General features: G+C 48.5%; 1 protein-coding gene across 1 annotated transcript in view; it reads right to left on the bottom strand.

Annotated features, from left to right (window-relative positions):
* Positions 1–20,714, bottom strand: part of LOC121578767 (regulator of G-protein signaling 7-like) — a 268,935-nt gene that overhangs the window by 44,760 nt on the left and 203,461 nt on the right. The window contains exons 13-14 of the mRNA XM_045213932.1: positions 18,145–18,255; positions 1,436–1,561 (exon numbers count right to left, since the gene is read on the bottom strand). Coding sequence (XP_045069867.1) covers positions 1,436–1,561; positions 18,145–18,255 — 237 coding nt within the window. The remainder of the gene's footprint in view (positions 1–1,435; positions 1,562–18,144; positions 18,256–20,714) is intronic.

Below are 20,714 nucleotides of genomic sequence, written 5' to 3'. Positions count from 1 at the left end.
TGTCAAACACATCAACAGAACCCGGACCACAGACAGATAAAAGGAAGGTTTACACATTCACTGGAAGTGAAAAGCGAAATCGTGTGGTTACAGGTGACTTATTCCATATAATAACATCAAGTAGAAAGGAAGAATATTTCAACAGGGTCATGTTCAGGATACAAGTAGGGATAGAATGTATGTGGAAGGGTAGCTTGTGTATTGACATGGTTCCTTCAGTCACTGTTGTTTTGTGATGAACAAATGAAACCAAGGGCTAGATTCTCTCAGATCCGTGCATAGCGGTTGTTTTGGTGGTGACGGAGGAAGAACCGAGTTAGAGCTGTCGAATCCACAAGCGGCTCCCGGCGTTATACCTAAAGCGGACGTTGCCATTGGCTGCATGGAGTAGCATTAAGAGAGAACCCAGCCTTGTTAACCAGTTTCAACACTGGAATGTGAGACGTTATCTACACTTTGTTTAGACTGATAGAGTAGAGCAGAGTAGAGTTCAACAGAGTAGAGCAGAGTTCAATAGAGCAGAGTAGCGTTAAATAGAGTAGCGATAAATAGAGTAGAGTAGCGGAGAGTAGAGTAGAGTTCAGTAGAGTAGAGTATAGTAGAGAAGACTACTGTAGAGTACAGTAGAGTACTAAAGTAGAGTACTAGAGTAGAGAAGTAAAATAAAGTATTGTAGAGTAGAGTACTAGGGTAGAGTAAAGTACAAGAGTAGAGTAGAATACTAGAGTAGAGTACTAGAGTAGAGTACTAGAGTAGAGTAGTAGAGTAGAGTAGAGTAGAGTACTAGAGTAGAGTACTAGAGTAGAGTACTAGAGTAGAGTAGAGTACTAGAGTAGAGTATTAGAGTAGAGTAGAGTACTAGAGTAGAGTAGAGGAGTAGAGTAGAGTACTAGAGGAGTATAGTACTAGAGTAGAGTACAGTAGAGGAGTAGAGTACAGTAGAGTACAGTACAGTAGAGTAAAGTAGAGTACCAGAGTAGAGTATTATAGAATAGGGTACTAGAGTAACGTAGAGTACCATACAGTACAGTACTGTACAGTAGAGTACTAGAGTAGTAGAGTAGAGTAGAGTAGAGGAGTAGAGTAGAGTACTAGAGGAGTATAGTACTAGAGTAGAGTACAGTAGAGGAGTAGAGTACAGTAGAGTACAGTACAGTAGAGTAAAGTAGAGTACCAGAGTAGAGTATTATAGAATAGGGTACTAGAGTAACGTAGAGTACCATACAGTACAGTACTGTAGAGTAGAGTACTAGAGTAGTAGAGTAGAGTACTTGAGTACAGTAATATAGAGTAGAGTAGCGTAGAGTACAGTAGAGTAAAGTAATTTAGAGTACTATAGAGTACTGTAGAGTAAGGTAATATAGAGTACTGTACAGTACTGTAGAGTAGAGTAGAGTACTGTAGAGTAAGGTAGAGTCCAGTACTGTAGACATACCTGAGGTTCTCTGAGCTGAACTCTGACTCCAGGAACTTCAGGAACTGTTCTCTCCCAACAGGATCCTTCAACACCTCGTTAATCCCAAAGCCCCACCTCTTCACTCTCTGCTGGCCTGGCTCCTTACTAGAGAGAGAGAGAGAGAGAGAGAGAGAGAGAGAGAGAGAGAGAGAGAGAGAGAGAGAGATGTTAGAACATAGGTTATTGAAACAACTTGTGTTGTGTGGACCTACATGAAACCATTGGCATTACATTCAGTGTAGAGGGTCTCCACTCTAAGAAGAGATGTGAAAGGTTCTTTATTCATTGAATACAACACAGACAGTACTGACTGCTGGGCCTCTTCCCAGTACCTTCCCTAGTCTGGCTAGCCACTCACTGCTTAATAACAGGGGTCTGCTGGGCCTGTTCCCAGTACCTTCCCTAGTCTGGCTAACCACTCACTGCTTAATAACAGAGGTCTGCTGGGCCTCTTCCCAGTACCTTCCCTAGTCTGGCTAGCCACTCACTGCTTAATAACAGGGGTCTGCTGGACCTCTTCCCAGTACCTTCCCTAGGCTGGCTAGCCACTCACTGCTTAATAACAGGGGTCTGCTGGGCCTCTTCCCAGTACCTTCCCTAGTCTGGCTAGCCACTCACTGCTTAATAACAGGGGTCTGCTGGGCCTCTTCCCAGTACCTTCCCTAGTCTGGCTAGCCACTCACTGCTTAATAACAGGGGTCTGCTGGGCCTCTTCCCAGTACCTTCCCTAGTCTGGCTAGCCACTCACTGCTTAATAACAGGGGTCTGCTGGGCCTCTTCCCAGTACCTTCCCTAGGCTGGCTAGCCACTCACTGCTTAATAACAGGGGTCTGCTGGGCCTCTTCCCAGTACCTTCCCTAGTCTGGCTAGCCACTCACTGCTTAATAACAGGGGTCTGCTGGGCCTCTTCCCAGTACCTTCCCTAGTCTGGCTAGCCACTCACTGCTTAATAACAGAGGTCTGCTGGGCCTGTTCCCAGTACCTTCCCTAGTCTGGCTAGCCACTCACTGCTTAATAACAGAGGTCTGCTGGGCCTCTTCCCAGTACCTTCCCTAGGCTGGCTAGCCACTCACTGCTTAATAACAGGGGTCTGCTGGGCCTCTTCCCAGTACCTTCCCTGGTCTGGCTAGCCACTCACTGCTTAATAACAGGGGTCTGCTGGGCCTCTTCCCAGTACCTTCCCTAGTCTGGCTAGCCACTCACTGCTTAATAACAGGGGTCTGCTGGGCCTCTTCCCAGTACCTTCCCTAGTCTGGCTAGCCACTCACTGCTTAATAACAGGGGTCTGCTGGGCCTCTTCCCAGTACCTTCCCTAGTCTGGCTAGCCACTCACTGCTTAATAACAGGGGTCTGCTGGGCCTCTTCCCAGTACCTTCCCTAGTCTGGCTAGCCACTCACTGCTTAATAACATGGGTTTGCTGGGCCTCTTCCCAGTACCTTCCCTAGTCTGGCTAGCCACTCACTGCTTAATAACAGGGGTCTGCTGGGCCTCTTCCCAGTACCTTCCCTAGTCTGGCTAGCCACTCACTGCTTAATAACAGGGGTCTGCTGGGCCTCTTCCCAGTACCTTCCCTAGCCTGGCTAGCCACTCACTGCTTAATAACAGGGGTCTGCTGGGCCTCTTCCCAGTACCTTCCCTAGTCTGGCTAGCCACTCACTGCTTAATAACAGGGGTCTGCTGGGCCTCTTCCCAGTACCTTCCCTAGTCTGGCTAGCCACTCACTGCTTAATAACAGGGGTCTGCTGGGCCTCTTCCCAGTACCTTCCCTAGTCTGGCTAGCCACTCACTGCTTAATAACAGGGGTCTGCTGGGCCTCTTCCCAGTACCTTCCCTAGTCTGGCTAGCCACTCACTGCTTAATAACAGGGGTCTGCTGGGCCTCTTCCCAGTACCTTCCCTAGTCTGGCTAGCCACTCACTGCTTAATAACAGGGGTCTGCTGGGCCTCTTCCCAGTACCTTCCCTAGTCTGGCTAGCCACTCACTGCTTAATAACAGGGGTCTGCTGGGCCTCTTCCCAGTACCTTCCCTAGTCTGGCTAGCCACTCACTGCTTAATAACAGGGGTCTGCTGGGCCTCTTCCCAGTACCTTCCCTAGTCTGGCTAGCCACTCACTGCTTAATAACAGGGGTCTGCTGGGCCTCTTCCCAGTACCTTCCCTAGTCTGGCTAGCCACTCACTGCTTAATAACAGGGGTCTGCTGGGCCTCTTCCCAGTACCTTCCCTAGGCTGGCTAGCCACTCACTGCTTAATAACAGGGGTCTGCTGGGCCTCTTCCCAGTACCTTCCCTAGTCTGGCTAGCCACTCACTGCTTAATAACAGGGGTCTGCTGGGCCTCTTCCCAGTACCTTCCCTAGTCTGGCTAGCCACTCACTGCTTAATAACAGGGGTCTGCTGGGCCTCTTCCCAGTACCTTCCCTAGGCTGGCTAGCCACTCACTGCTTAATAACAGGGGTCTGCTGGGCCTCTTCCCAGTACCTTCCCTAGTCTGGCTAGCCACTCACTGCTTAATAACAGGGGTCTGCTGGGCCTCTTCCCAGTACCTTCCCTAGTCTGGCTAGCCACTCACTGCTTAATAACAGGGGTCTGCTGGGCCTCTTCCCAGTACCTTCCCTAGTCTGGCTAGCCACTCACTGCTTAATAACAGGGGTCTGCTGGGCCTCTTCCCAGTACCTTCCCTAGTCTGGCTAGCCACTCACTGCTTAATAACAGGGGTTTGTTGCACACCAACAGGTCCTCAGTGTTTAATGGTAGAGTCTGGTCTCTAGACAGCAGGGAGGAGAGGAGAGTGGGTCAGGGTCATCTTTCCTGGTTGATGAGTGATTAACTGCTTCTATTCTCGTTTTTATGAGAGATATTACTGTGATGAAAATTCCAGATTGTCTGCATAATCAGTTCCTAAATCCTAAACAAATTCACGGCAACACAGTATTATACAGAGCCATGATCTCCCAGCAACATGGTATTATACAGAGCCATGATCTCCCAGCAACATGGTATTATACAGAGCCATGATCTCCCAGCAACACGGTATTATACAAAGCCATGATCTCCCAGCAACACAGTATTATACAGAGCCATTAAATCCCAGCAACATGGTATTATACAGAGCCATGATCTCCCAGCAACACAGTATTATACAGAGCCATGATCTCCCAGCAACACAGTATTATACAGAGCCATGATCTCCCAGCAACATGGTATTATACAGAGCCATGATCTCCCAGCAACACAGTATTATACAGAGCCATGATCTCCCAGCAACACAGTATTATACAGAGCCATGATCTCCCAGCAACACAGTATTATACAGAGCCATGATCTCCCAGCAACACAGTATTATACAGAGCCATGATCTCCCAGCAACACAGTATTATACAGAGCCATGATCTCCCAGCAACACAGTATTATACAGAGCCATGATCTCCCAGCAACACAGTATTATACAGAGCCATGATCTCCCAGCAACACGGTATTATACAGAGCCATGATCTCCCAGCAACATGGTATTATACAGAGCCATGATCTCCCAGCAACATGGTATTATACAGAGCCATGATCTCCCAGCAACATGGTATTATACAGAGCCATGATCTCCCAGCAACATGGTATTATACAGAGCCATGATTTCCCAGCAACACAGCATTATACGGAGCCATGATCTCCCAGCAACACAGTATTATACAGAGCCATCATTTCCCAGCAACATGGTATTATACAGAGCCATGATCTCACAGCAACACAGTATTATACAGAGCCATGATCACCCAGCAACACCGTATTATACAGAGCCATGATCTCACATCAACACAGTATTATTCAGAGCCATGATCTCACAGCAACACAGTATTATACAGAGCCATGATCTCCCAGCAACACAGTATTATACAGAGCCATGATCTCCCAGCAACACAGTATTATACAGAGCCATGATCTCCCAGCAACACAGTATTATACAGAGCCATGATCTCCCAGCAACACAGTATTATACAGAGCCATGATCTCCCAGCAACACAGTATTATACAGAGCCATGATCTCCCAGCAACACAGTATTATACAGAGCCATGATCTCCCAGCAACACAGTATTATACAGAGCCATGATCTCCCAGCAACACAGTATTATACAGAGCCATGATCTCCCAGCAACACGGTATTATACAGAGCCATGATCTCCCAGCAACACGGTATTATACAGAGCCATGATCTCCCAGCAACATGGTATTATACAGAGCCATGATCTCCCAGCAACACAGTATTATACAGAGCCATGATCTCCCAGCAACATGGTATTATACAGAGCCATGATCTCCCAGCAACACAGCATTATACGGAGCCATGATCTCCCAGCAACACAGTATTATACAGAGCCATGATTTCCCAGCAACATGGTATTATACAGAGCCATGATCTCACAGCAACACAGTATTATACAGAGCCATGATCTCCCAGCAACACCGTATTATACAGAGCCATGATCTCACATCAACACAGTATTATTCAGAGCCATGATCTCACAGCAACACAGTATTATACAGAGCCATGATCTCCCAGCAACACAGTATTATACAGAGCCATGATCTCCCAGCAACACAGTATTATACGGAGCCATGATCTCCCAGCAACACAGTATTATACGGAGCCATGATCTCCCAGCAACACAGTATTATACAGAGCCATGATCTCCCAGCAACACAGTATTATACAGAGCCATGATCTCCCAGCAACATGGTATTATACAGAGCCATGATCTCCCAGCAACACAGTATTAATCAGAGCCATGATCTCACAGCAACATGGTATTATACAGAGCCATGATCTCCCAGCAACACAGTATTATACGGAGCCATGATCTCCCAGCAACACAGTATTATACAGAGCCATGATCTCCCAGCAACACAGTATTATACGGAGCCATGATCTCCCAGCAAAACAGTATTATACAGAGCCATGATCTCCCAGCAACACGGTATTATATAGAGCCATGATCTCCCAGCAACACAGTATTATACAGAGCCATGATCTCCCAGCAACACAGTATTATACAGAGCCATGATCTCCCAGCAACACAGTATTATACGGAGCCATGATCTCACAGCAACACAGTATTATACAGAGCCATGATCTCATGGAAGTCCCATCTCCAATTACTCAGCAAACAGCAGAATATATTTACAACTTGATTAAACTACATCTGATGGCACAATAGGGACTGTGAAATTACACACACACACACACACACACACACACACACACACATTATCACACTAACACACAAACACACACACACATTATCACACTAACACACACACACACACATTATCACACTAAAACACACACAATCACACTAACACACACACACACACACACACATTATCACACTAACACACACACACACACACATTATCACACTTACACACACACAGTGAGGGGAAAAAGTATTTGATCCCCTGCTGATTTTGTACGTTTGCCCACTGACAAAGAAATGATCTATAATTTTAATGGTAGGTTTATTTGAACAGTGAGAGACAGAATAACAACAAAAAATCCAGAAAAACGCATGTCAAAAATGTTATAAATTGATTTGCATTTTAATGAGGGAAATAAGTATTTGACCCCCGCTCAATCAGAAAGATTTCTGGCTCCCAGGTGTCTTTTATACAGGTAACGAGCTGAGATTAGGAGCACACTCTTAAAGGGAGTGCTCCTAATCTCAGTTTGTTACCTGTATAAAAGACACCTGTCCACAGAAGCAATCAATCAATCAGATTCCAAACTCTCCACCATGGCCAACACCAAAGAGCTCTCCAAGGATGTCAGGGACAAGATTGTACCTACACAAGGCTGGAATGGGCTACAAGACCATCGTCAAGCAGCTTGGTGAGAAGGTGACAACAGTTGGTGCGATTATTCGCAAATGGAAGAAACTCAAAAGAACTGTCATTCTCCCTCGGCCTGGGGCTCCATGCAAGTCTCACCTCGTAGAGTTGCAATGATCATGAGAACGGTGAGGAATCAGCCCAGAACTACACGGGAGGATCTTGTCAATGATCTCAAGGCAGCTGGGAACATAGTCACCAAGAAAACAATTGGTAACACACTACGCCGTGAAGGACTGAAATCCTGCAGCGCCCGCAAGGTCCCCCTGCTCAAGAAAGCACATACACAGGCCCGTCTGAAGTTTGCCAATGAACATCTGAATGATTCAGAGGAGAACTGGGTGAAAGTGTTGTGATCAGATGAGACCAAAATCGAGCTCTTTGGCATCAACTCAACTCGCCGTGTTTGGAGGAGGAGGAATGCTGCCTATGACCCCAAGAACACCATCCCCACCGTCAAACATGGAGGTGGAAACATTATGCTTTGGGGGTGTTTTTCTGCTAAGGGGACGGGTCAACTTCACCGCATCAAAGGGACGATGGACGGGGCCATGTACCGTCAAATCTTAGGTGAGAACCTCCTTCCCTCAGCCAGGGCATTGAAAATGGGTCGTGGATGGGTATTCCAGCATGACAATGACCCAAAACACACGGCCAAGGCAACAAAGGAGTGGCTCAAGAAGAAGCACATTAAGGTCCTGGAGTGGCCTAGCCAGTCTCCAGACCTTAATCCCATAGAAAATCTGTGGAGGGAGCTGAAGGTTCGAGTTGCCAAACGTCAGCCTCAAAACCTTAATGACTTGGAGAAGATCTGCAAAGAGGAGTGGGACAAAATCCCTCCTAAGATGTGTGCAAACGTGGTGGCCAACTACAAGAAACGTCTGACCTCTGTGATTGCCAACAAGGGTTTTGTCACCAAGTACTAAGTCATGTTTTGCAGAGGGGTCAAATACGTATTTGCCTCATTAAAATGCAAATCAAATACTTTTTTCCCTCACTGTACACATGCACACACACACATTCTACCACACTAACACACACACACAATCACACTAACACACACTTTAACACACACACACACACACACACACACACACACACACTCTATCACACTAACACACTCACACACACACTATCACTAACACACACACACACACACACATTATCACACATTCTTTTTAGTTGTATAGTTTGTATTTGAATGTATTTTAAATGTGTGACTGTTCTTGTCTATCAGTGCTTTTTGTTATTTGTTATGTGGGGCTGGGGTGGGGACAGCTGGGGTGATGTGGGGCTGGGGTGGGCCCAGCTGGGGTGATGTGGTCCTCTGTAGCTGTGGAGCTGGGCCCAGCTGGGGTGATGTGGAGCTGGGCCCAGCTGGGGTGATGTGGGGCTGGGGTGGGGGGGAGCTGGGGTGATGTGGTGGGGCTGGGGTGGGGACAGCTGGGGTGATGTGGGGCTGGGGTGGGGGGGAGCTGGGGTGATGTGGGGCTGGGCCCAGCTGGGGTGATGTGGGGCTGGGCCCAGCTGGGGCTCATTAGAAACAGAGAGACAAGATGGAGGTAACCCCTCTGAGATACAGATGAACCCTGACTCTAGGAACCAACCTCAGGGGAGGGAGAGAGAAGCCCTGTTCATACCTGGCGCTAACATGCCTCCTTTGTCCTGATCGTGCCCACATTATTAGACAGGTGTATACGATTAAAATACACATTGTGATCTGAGCATCCAATTGCAGTGTATTTTGCAGTTGGTTCCAGCAATGAGGTGCTTTAAAACTAACAGCGGATTTACCTAGTTCGGTGGAGACCTGAGGAACCTGAAGAGTTAAACAACCTCGTGAGCGGGTTTGGTATCTCATGGTTTTATATATTTGAACAACGAAGTTAGGTAAGATGGAAGCTTATGTAGTACGGCTTTGTAAACAGAAAGGGAGTAATGAGTTGATTTACGGGACTTTTAATGAGGACCAGACAACCTTTTGATACAGGATTCAGTGGTGAGTATTAAAACTGTCACCTGTGATAAAGTGAAGGGTGCTCTGGTAGACGGCATCCAATGGTTTAAGAGTAGTGGCTGCTGCATTCTGGTTAATGGAGTCACCATAGTCAAGAACTGGCAGGAAAGTTGACTATCTGCTTCCTGCTATTTAGAGAGAGGCAAGATCTATTTCTAAAAAATAAACCCACATTAAATCTTAGCTTTTAACTAGCTCATCCGTATGTTTTTTAAACATTAAGTCTTTATCAATCCAAATGCCCAGATATTTATAGGCGGGAACCCGATCAATGGGAGAACCAGCCAATGAATAAATATGTAGTCCATCTGAAACATTTTTTGAGAGAATTAGAGAACAACGTGTTTAGTCTTGTCTGCATTAAGGACACGTTTTAAACCAACCAGGGCTTTCCGTAAGGTAACGATGTCAGATTGCAACTCTAACATAGCCTGGTCAACAGTTGGGGAATACATAACAATGTCATCTACATACAGATGAATATTACAAGTTTTAACAGATAGACCAATATTATTTACCTAAATAGTCAAGAGAACAGGTCCCAGTACCGACCCCTGTGGTACACCTTTTGAAATATCCAGGAAACTAGACTTAATCTTTTCTGAGGTGACTAAAGGACTCCCTCTAGTGGGATGAGATGGATTTTCAGAGATTATCCTTTCAAACGGGTGGCCAGCTAAAGCTAAATGGATATTAAAAGCATCACAAATATCAATGTTGTCTAGTATGGGACCAGCGCTGTCAACCTGCTGGGGTAACGAGGGGGTGGAGTTGTCTAGTATGGGACCAGCGCTGTCAACCTGCTGGGGTAACGAGGGGGTGGAGTTGTCTAGTATGGGACCAGCGCTGTCAAACTGCTGGGGTAACGAGGGGGTGGAGTTGTCTAGTATGGGACCAGCGCTGTCAACCTGCTGGGGTAACGAGGGGGTGGAGTTGTCTAGTATGGGACCAGGGCTGTCAACCTGCTGGGGTAACGAGGGGGTGGAGTTGTCTAGTATGGGACCAGCGCTGTCAACCTGCTGGGGTAACGAGGGGGTGGAGTTGTCTAGTATGGGACCAGGGCTGTCAACCTGCTGGGGTAACGAGGGGGTGGAGTTGTCTAGTATGGGACCAGGGCTGTCAACCTGCTGGGGTAACGAGGGGGTGGAGTTGTCTAGTATGGGACCAGCGCTGTCAACCTGCTGGGGTAACGAGGGGGTGGAGTTGTCTAGTATGGGACCAGCGCTGTCAACCTGCTGGGGTAACGAGAGGGTGGAGTTGTCTAGTATGGGACCAGCACTGTCAACCTGCTGGGGTAACGAGGGGGTGGAGTTGTCTAGTATGGGACCAGCGCTGTCAACCTGCTGGGGTAACGAGGGGGTGGAGTTGTCTAGTATGGGACCAGCGCTGTCAACCTGCTGGGGTAACGAGGGGGTGGAGTTGTCTAGTATGGGACCAGGGCTGTCAACCTGCTGGGGTAACGAGGGGGTGGAGTTGTCTAGTATGGGACCAGCGCTGTCAACCTGCTGGGGTAACGAGGGGGTGGAGTTGTCTAGTATGGGACCAGGGCTGTCAACCTGCTGGGGTAACGAGGGGGTGGAGTTGTCTAGTATGGGACCAGGGCTGTCAACCTGCTGGGGTAACGAGGGGGTGGAGTTGTCTAGTATGGGACCAGCGCTGTCAACCTGCTGGGGTAACGAGGGGGTGGAGTTGTCTAGTATGGGACCAGCGCTGTCAACCTGCTGGGGTAACGAGAGGGTGGAGTTGTCTAGTATGGGACCAGCTCTGTCAACCTGCTGGGGTAACGAGGGGGTGGAGTTGTCTAGTATGGGACCAGCGCTGTCAACCTGCTGGGGTAACGAGGGGGTGGAGTTGTCTAGTATGGGACCAGGGCTGTCAACCTGCTGGGGTAACGAGGGGGTGGAGTTGTCTAGTATGGGACCAGCGCTGTCAACCTGCTGGGGTAACGAGGGGGTGGAGTTGTCTAGTATGGGACCAGCGCTGTCAACCTGCTGGGGTAACGAGGGGGTGGAGTTGTCTAGTATGGGACCAGCGCTGTCAACCTGCTGGGGTAACGAGGGGGTGGAGTTGTCTAGTATGGGACCAGGGCTGTCAACCTGCTGGGGTAACGAGGGGGTGGAGTTGTCTAGTATGGGACCAGCGCTGTCAACCTGCTGGGGTAACGAGGGGGTGGAGTTGTCTAGTATGGGACCAGGGCTGTCAACCTGCTGGGGTAACGAGGGGGTGGAGTTGTCTAGTATGGGACCAGGTCTGTCAACCTGCTGGGGTAACGAGGGGGTGGAGTTGTCTAGTATGGGACCAGCGCTGTCAACCTGCTGGGGTAACGAGGGGGTGGAGTTGTCTAGTATGGGACCAGGGCTGTCAACCTGCTGGGGTAACGAGGGGGTGGAGTTGTCTAGTATGGGACCAGCGCTGTCAACCTGCTGGGGTAACGAGGGGGTGGAGTTGTCTAGTATGGGACCAGCGCTGTCAACCTGCTGGGGTAACGAGGGGGTGGAGTTGTCTAGTATGGGACCAGGGCTGTCAACCTGCTGGGGTAACGAGGGGGTGGAGTTGTCTAGAATGGGACCAGCGCTGTCAACCTGCTGGGGTAACGAGGGGGTGGAGTTGTCTAGTATGGGACCAGCGCTGTCAACCTGCTGGGGTAACGAGGGGGTGGAGTTGTCTAGTATGGGACCAGCGCTGTCAACCTGCTGGGGTAACGAGGGGGTGGAGTTGTCTAGTATGGGACCAGGGCTGTCAACCTGCTGGGGTAACGAGGGGGTGGAGTTTTGTTTAAAAGATTTGACCACTTTCCAGAAGTTGGCTGGATTACCACCACTCTCCGATACACAATTCAAGAAATATACTGTTTTAGCATTTTTAACCAGGGATCTATTTTTCAAATGTCTGAAGCACTGCCAGTCAGTACTTCCTGTAATTTCTCAGCCCATTCATGCGTCAACCAAGGATTAGATCTGTCTTTTGCCCTTAGTTTTTAATACGGCACATGTTTTATCTGCAACAGAGTTAAACAGGGGAAATAAAACAATGAAGAGCCTGATCTAAGTCAGCGATAGTTGGCACAATCCCCCCCAGTCACTCAACCCCAACACCATCCCCCCAGTCACTCAACCCCAACACAGACCCCCCAGTCACTCAACCACAACACAATCCCCCCAGTCACTCAACCCCAACACAATCCCCCCAGTCACTCAACCCCAACACCATCCCCCAGTCACTCAACCCCAACACAATCCCCCCAGTCACTCAACCCCAACACCATCCCCCCAGTCACTCAACCCCAACACCATCCCCCCCAGTCACTCAACCCCAACATAGACCCCCCAGTCACTCAACCCCAACACAATCCCCCCAGTCACTCAACCCCAACACAACCCCCCCAGTCACTCAACCCCAACACAATCCCCCCAGTCACTCAACCCCAACACAACCCCCCAGTCACTCAACCCCAACACAATCCCCCCAGTCACTCAATCCCAACCCAATCCCCCCAGTCACTCAACCCCAACACAATCCCCCCAGTCACTCAACCCCAACACAATCCCCCCAGTCACTCAACCCCAACGCAATCCCCCCGGTCACTCAACCCCAACGCAATCCCCCGGTCACTCAACCCAGTCACTCAACCCCAACACAATCCCCCCAGTCACTCAACCCCAACACAATCCCCCCGGTCACTCAACCCCAACGCAATCCCCCCAGTCACTCAACCCCAACACAATCCCCCCAGTCACTCAACCCCAACACCATCCCCCCCAGTCACTCAACCCCAACACCATCCCCCCAGTCACTCAACCCCAACATAGACCCCCCAGTCACTCAACCCCAACACAATCCCCCAGTCACTCAACCCCAACACAACCCCCCAGTCACTCAACCCCAACACAATCCCCCCAGTCACTCAACCCCAACACAACCCCCCCAGTCACTCAACCCCAACACAATCCCCCCAGTCACTCAACCCAGTCACTCAACCCCAACACAGACCCCCCAGTCACTCAACCCCAACACAATCCCCCCAGTCACTCAACCCCAACACAACCCCCCAAGTCACTCAACCCCCAACACAATCCCCCAGTCACTCAACCCCAACACAACCCCCCAGTCACTCAACCCCAACACAATCCCCCCAGTCACTCAACCCCAACACAACCCCCCCAGTCACTCAACCCCAACATAGACCCCCAGTCACTCAACCCCAACACAATCCCCCAGTCACTCAACCCCAACACAATCCCCCCAGTCACTCAACCCCAACACAACCCCCCAGTCACTCAACCCCAACACAATCCCCCCAGTCACTCAACCCCAACACAATCCCCCCAGTCACTCAACCCCAATCCCCCCCCAGTCACTCAACCCCAACACAATCCCCCCAGTCACTCAACCCCAACACAACCCCCCCAGTCACTCAACCCCAACACAATCCCCCCAGTCACTCAACCCAGTCACTCAACCCCAACGCAATCCCCCCAGTCACTCAACCCCAACACAGACCCCCCAGTCACTCAACCCCAACACAATCCCCCCAGTCACTCAACCCCAACACAACCCCCCAGTCACTCAACCCCAACACAATCCCCCAGTCACTCAACCCCAACACAACCCCCCAGTCACTCAACCCCAACACAATCCCCCAGTCACTCAACCCCAACACAACCCCCCAGTCACTCAACCCCAACATAGACCCCCCAGTCACTCAACCCCAACACAAGCCCCCAGTCACTCAACCCCAACACAATCCCCCCAGTCACTCAACCCCAACACAACCCCCCCAGTCACTCAACCCCAACATAGACCCCCAGTCACTCAACCCCAACACAATCCCCCCAGTCACTCAACCCCAACACAATCCCCCCAGTCACTCAACCCCAACACAATCCCCCCAGTCACTCAACCCCAACACAATCCCCCCAGTCACTCAACCCCAACACAATCCCCCCAGTCACTCAACACCAATCCCCCCCCCAGTCACTCAACCCCAACACAATCCCCCCAGTCACTCAACCCCAACACAATCCCCCCCAGTCACTCAACCCCCAACACCATCCCCCCAGTCACTCAACCCCAACACCATCCCCCCAGTCACTCAACCCCAACATAGACCCCCCAGTCACTCAACCCCAACACAATCCCCCAGTCACTCAACCCCAACACAACCCCCCAAGTCACTCAACCCCAACACAATCCCCCCAGTCACTCAACCCCAACACAACCCCCAGTCACTCAACCCCAACACAATCCCCCAGTCACTCAACCCAGTCACTCAACCCCAACGCAATCCCCCCAGTCACTCAACCCCAACACAGACCCCCCAGTCACTCCAACCCCAACACAATCCCCCAGTCACTCAACCCCCAACACAACCCCCCAGTCACTCAACCCCAACACAATCCCCCAGTCACTTAACCCCAACACAACCCCCCCAGTCACTCAACCCCCAACACAATCCCCCAGTCACTCAACCCAGTCACTCAACCCCAACGCAATCCCCCCAGTCAATCAAACCCCAACACAGACCCCCCAGTCACTCAACCCCAACACAATCCCCCCAGTCACTCAACCCCAACACAACCCCCCCAGTCACTCAACCCCAACACAGACCCCCCAGTCACTCAACCCCAACACAATCCCCCCAGTCACTCAACCCCAACACAATCCCCCCAGTCACTCAACCCCAACACAATCCCCCCAGTCACTCAACCCCAACACAATCCCCCCAGTCACTCAACCCCAATCCCCCCCCAGTCACCCAACCCCAACACAATCCCCCCAGTCACTCAACCCCAACACCATCCCCCCAGTCACTCAACCCCAACACCATCCTCCCAGTCACTCAACCCCAACACAATCCCCCCAGTCACTCAACCCCAACACAATCCCCCCAGTCACTCAACCCCAACACAATCCCCCCAGTCACTCAACCCCAACACCATCCCCCCCAGTCACTCAACCCCAACACAGACCCAAAATATTAGCTCATTCCAAAGAATCTCTTTGTAAAGATGCGTGAGGGAGATTTAGGTCACTGAACTCATTTGTAAATATCCTTATTGGCTGTAAACTTCTGAGGGGCATTTGTTAGAATAATATCTAAAAGAGTTGGTTTTCCAGTTGGTTTAGTTATCAGGAGAGTTAGTTGGGGCGAGTTGGTTTAGTTATCAGGAGAGTTAGTTGGGGCGAGTTGGTTTAGTTATCAGGAGAGTTAGTTGGGGCGAGTTGGTTTAGTTATCAGGAGAGTTAGTTGGGGCGAGTTGGTTTAGTTATCAGGAGAGTTAGTTGGGGGCGAGTTGGTTTAGTTATCAGGAGAGTTAGTTGGGGCGAGTTGGTTTAGTTATCAGGAGAGTTAGTTGGGGCGAGTTGGTTTAGTTATCAGGAGAGTTAGTTGGGGCGAGTTGGTTTAGTTATCAGGAGTTAGTTGGGGGGAGTTGGTTTAGTTATCAGGAGAGTTAGTTGGGGCGAGTTGGTTTAGTTATCAGGAGTTAGTTGGGGGGAGTTGGTTTAGTTATCAGGAGAGTTAGTTGGGGCGAGTTGGTTTAGTTATCAGGAGAGTTAGTTGGGGCGAGTTGGTTTAGTTATCAGGAGAGTTAGTTGGGGCGAGTTGGTTTAGTTATCAGGAGAGTTAGTTGGGGTGAGTTGGTTTAGTTATCAGGAGAGTTAGTTGGGGCGAGTTGGTTTAGTTATCAGGAGAGTTAGTTGGGGCGAGTTGGTTTAGTTATCAGGAGAGTTAGTTGGGGGGAGTTGGTTTAGTTATCAGGAGAGTTAGTTGGGGCGAGTTGGTTTAGTTATCAGGAGAGTTAGTTGGGGCGAGTTGGTTTAGTTATCAGGAGAGTTAGTTGGGGCGAGTTGGTTTAGTTATCAGGAGAGTTAGTTGGGGGAGTTAGTTTAGTTATCAGGAGTTAGTTGGGGGAGTTGGTTTAGTTATCAGGAGAGTTAGTTGGGGCGAGTTGGTTTAGTTATCAGGAGAGTTAGTTGGGGCGAGTTGGTTTAGTTATCAGGAGAGTTAGTTGGGGCGAGTTGGTTTAGTTATCAGGAGAGTTAGTTGGGGGGAGTTGGTTTAGTTATCAGGAGAGTTAGTTGGGGGGAGTTGGTTTAGTTATCAGGAGAGTTAGTTGGGGGAGTTGGTTTAGTTATCAGGAGAGTTAGTTGGGGCGAGTTGGTTTAGTTATCAGGAGAGTTAGTTGGGGGAGTTGGTTTAGTTATCAGGAGAGTTAGTTGGGGGAGTTGGTTTAGTTATCAGGAGAGTTAGTTGGGGCGAGTTGGTTTAGTTATCAGGAGAGTTAGTTGGGGGAGTTGGTTTAGTTATCAGGAGAGTTAGTTGGGGCGAGTTGGTTTAGTTATCAGGAGAGTTAGTTGGGGCGAGTTGGTTTAGTTATCAGGAGAGTTAGTTGGGGCGAGTTGGTTTAGTTATCAGGAGAGTTAGTTGGGGCGAGTTGGTTTAGTTATCAGGAGAGTTAGTTGGGGCGAGTTGGTTTAGTTATCAGGAGAGTTAGTTGGGGCGAGTTGGTTTAGTTATCAGGAGAGTTAGTTGGGGCGAGTTGGTTTAGTTATCAGGAGAGTTAGTTGGGGCGAGTTGGTTTAGTTATCAGGAGAGTTAGTTGGGGCGAGTTGGTTTAGTTATCAGGAGAGTTAGTTGGGGCGAGTTGGTTTAGTTATCAGGAGAGTTAGTTGGGGGAGTTGGTTTGAGTTATCAGGAGAGTTTGGGGCGAGTTGGTTTAGTTATCAGGAGAGTTAGTTGGGGGAGTTGGTTTAGTTATCAGGAGAGTTAGTTGGGGGGAGTTGGTTTAGTTATCAGGAGAGTTAGTTGGGGCGAGTTGGTTTAGTTATCAGGAGAGTTAGTTGGGGCGAGTTGGTTTAGTTATCAGGAGAGTTAGTTGGGGGCGAGTTGGTTTAGTTATCAGGAGAGTTAGTTGGGGCGAGTTGGTTTAGTTATCAGGAGAGTTAGTTGGGGCGAGTTGGTTTAGTTATCAGGAGAGTTAGTTGGGGCGAGTTGGTTTAGTTATCAGGAGAGTTAGTTGGGGCGAGTTGGTTTAGTTATCAGGAGAGGTAGATTTTGCTCAGTACAAATATCTTTCAGCCCATCAGACACTGGCATCAACCAATCTTAGATTCAGATCCCCCACTATCGATAAATCAGATGGATCATAGTTAGACGGCAGGTCAGACAGTTTGCTAAGAGCACATATGGAGGCCGAGGGAGGGCGATAAATTCCCTCTAGTGTCAGATGGGCATTATTACCAAGTCCCACATAAAAAGACTAGACATTCAAATTGCTTAGGGATGGGATACAGAAACATTTACATTGCTCTTTATGTATATGATGACACCCCGTCCTGTATATGATGACACCCCGTCCTGATGACACCCCGTCCTGATGACACCCCGTCCTGATGACACCCCGTCCTGATGACACCCCGTCCTGATGACACCCCGTCCTGATGACACCCCGTCCTGTATATGATGACACCCCGTCCTCTGCCAACTCTATCAGGTCTAAAACCATTATAACCAGTCAGAGACACATCAGAGTCCAGTACAGACTTCTTTAACAAAGATTCGGTTACAACCAGAATGTCCCGCGTTGGTTTAAGAAGCCAGTTACAATAAAAACAATTTTTATTGTAACTCTGACAGAGAGAAAGAGCGACAGACTGAGGGCAGGTAGCTTAGTGGTTAAGAGCGTTGTGCCAGTAACCGGAAAGGTCGCTGGTTCTAATCCCCGAGCCGACTAGGTGAAACATCTGTCGATGTGCCCTTGAGCAAGGCACTTAAGGATGAGGGTAAACCCACCTGGCCTCCAGTTCCCAGACGGTGGTGTCGTCAGAGACCCAGGGGTTAGACGGCTCCGAGGAGGTGAAGAAGGGGTCATACTCCATATACTGCTCTGTGTAGCTCAGCAAGCTGCAGAGGGAATACAGCAATCACACTGCTCACTGCAATACTTACAATATAGCTATAGTGAAAAAGATAGTGAAACCATGATGCCACAATAACAGCCTTGATTACCAGTCTGTTTTCAGAGACCACTCCAATAACAGCCTTGATTACCAGTCTGTTTTCAGAGACTAATCCTCCAATAACAGCCTTGATTACCAGTCTGTTTTCAGAGACTAATCCTCCAATAACAGCCTTGATTACCAGTCTGTTTTCAGAGACCAATCCTCCAATAACAGCCTTGATTACCAGTCTGTTTTCAGAGACTAATCCTCCAATAACAGCCTTGATTACCAGTCTGTTTTCAGAGACCACCTCCAATAACAGCCTTGATTACCAGTCTGTTTTCAGAGACTATCCTCCAATAACAGCCTTGATTACCAGTCTGTTTTCAGAGACCAATCCTCCAATAACAGCCTTGATTACCAGTCTGTTTTCAGAGACCATCCTCCAATAACAGCCTTGATTACCAGTCTGTTTTCAGAGACTAATCCTCCAATAACAGCCTTGATTACCAGTCTGTTTTCAGAGACCAACTCCAATAACAGCCTTGATTACCAGTCTGTTTTCAGAGACCAACTCCAATAACAGCCTTGATTACCAGTCTGTTTTCAGAGACCAATCCTCCAATAACAGCCTTGATTACCAGTCTGTTTTCAGAGACTAATCCTCCAATAACAGCCTTGATTACCAGTCTGTTTTCAGAGACTAATCCTCCAATAACAGCCTTGATTACCAGTCTGTTTTCAGAGACTAATCCTCCAATAACAGCCTTGATTACCAGTCTGTTTTCAGAGACCAATCCTCCAATAACAGCCTTGATTACCAGTCTGTTTTCAGAGACCAATCCTCCAATAACAGCCTTGATTACCAGTCTGTTTTCAGAGACTAATCCTCCAATAACAGCCTTGATTACCAGTCTGTTTTCAGAGACCACTCCAATAACAGCCTTGATTACCAGTCTGTTTTCAGAGACTAATCCTCCAATAACAGCCTTGATTACCAGTCTGTTTTCAGAGACTAATCCTCCAATAACAGCCTTGATTACCAGTCTGTTTTCAGAGACCAATCCTCCAATAACAGCCTTGATTACCAGTCTGTTTTCAGAGACTAATCCTCCAATAACAGCCTTGATTACCAGTCTGTTTTCAGAGACCAATCCTCCAATAACAGCCTTGATTACCAGTCTGTTTTCAGAGACCACTCCAATAACAGCCTTGATTACCAGTCTGTTTTCAGAGACCAATCCTCCAATAACAGCCTTGATTACCAGTCTGTTTTCAGAGACCACTCCAATAACAGCCTTGATTACCAGTCTGTTTTCAGAGACCATCTCCAATAACAGCCTTGATTACCAGTCTGTTTTCAGAGACTAATCCTCCAATAACAGCCTTGATTACCAGTCTGTTTTCAGAGACCAATCCTCCAATAACAGCCTTGATTACCAGTCTGTTTTCAGAGACTAATCCTCCAATAACAGCCTTGATTACCAGTCTGTTTTCAGAGACTAATCCTCCAATAACAGCCTTGATTACCAGTCTGTTTTCAGAGACCAATCCTCCAATAACAGCCTTGATTACCAGTCTGTTTTCAGAGACCAATCCTCCAATAACAGCCTTGATTACCAGTCTGTTTTCAGAGACCACCTCCAATAACAGCCTTGATTACCAGTCTGTTTTCAGAGACCAACCTCCAATAACAGCCTTGATTACCAGTCTGTTTTCAGAGACCAATCCTCCAATAACAGCCTTGATTACCAGTCTGTTTTCAGAGACTAATCCTCCAATAACAGCCTTGATTACCAGTCTGTTTTCAGAGACCAATCCTCCAATAACAGCCTTGATTACCAGTCTGTTTTCAGAGACTAATCCTCCAATAACAGCCTTGATTACCAGTCTGTTTTCAGAGACCAATCCTCCAATAACAGCCTTGATTACCAGTCTGTTTTCAGAGACTAATCCTCCAATAACAGCCTTGATTACCAGTCTGTTTTCAGAGACTAATCCTCCAATAACAGCCTTGATTACCAGTCTGTTTTCAGAGACCAATCCTCCAATAACAGCCTTGATTACCAGTCTGTTTTCAGAGACCAATCCTCCAATAACAGCCTTGATTACCAGTCTGTTTTCAGAGACCATCTCCAATAACAGCCTTGATTACCAGTCTGTTTTCAGAGACCAATCCTCCAATAACAGCCTTGATTACCAGTCTGTTTTCAGAGACTAATCCTCCAATAACAGCCTTGATTACCAGTCTGTTTTCAGAGACCAATCCTCCAATAACAGCCTTGATTACCAGTCTGTTTTCAGAGACTAATCCTCCAATAACAGCCTTGATTACCAGTCTGTTTTCAGAGACCAATCCTCCAATAACAGCCTTGATTACCAGTCTGTTTTCAGAGACTAATCCTCCAATAACAGCCTTGA

This window comes from Coregonus clupeaformis, unplaced genomic scaffold, assembly GCF_020615455.1.
Source record: "Coregonus clupeaformis isolate EN_2021a unplaced genomic scaffold, ASM2061545v1 scaf0173, whole genome shotgun sequence".
Classification (NCBI taxonomy): domain Eukaryota; kingdom Metazoa; phylum Chordata; class Actinopteri; order Salmoniformes; family Salmonidae; genus Coregonus; species Coregonus clupeaformis.
Note: the sequence above shows the minus strand (reverse complement) of the source record. Positions and strands in the feature narration are given on the sequence as shown.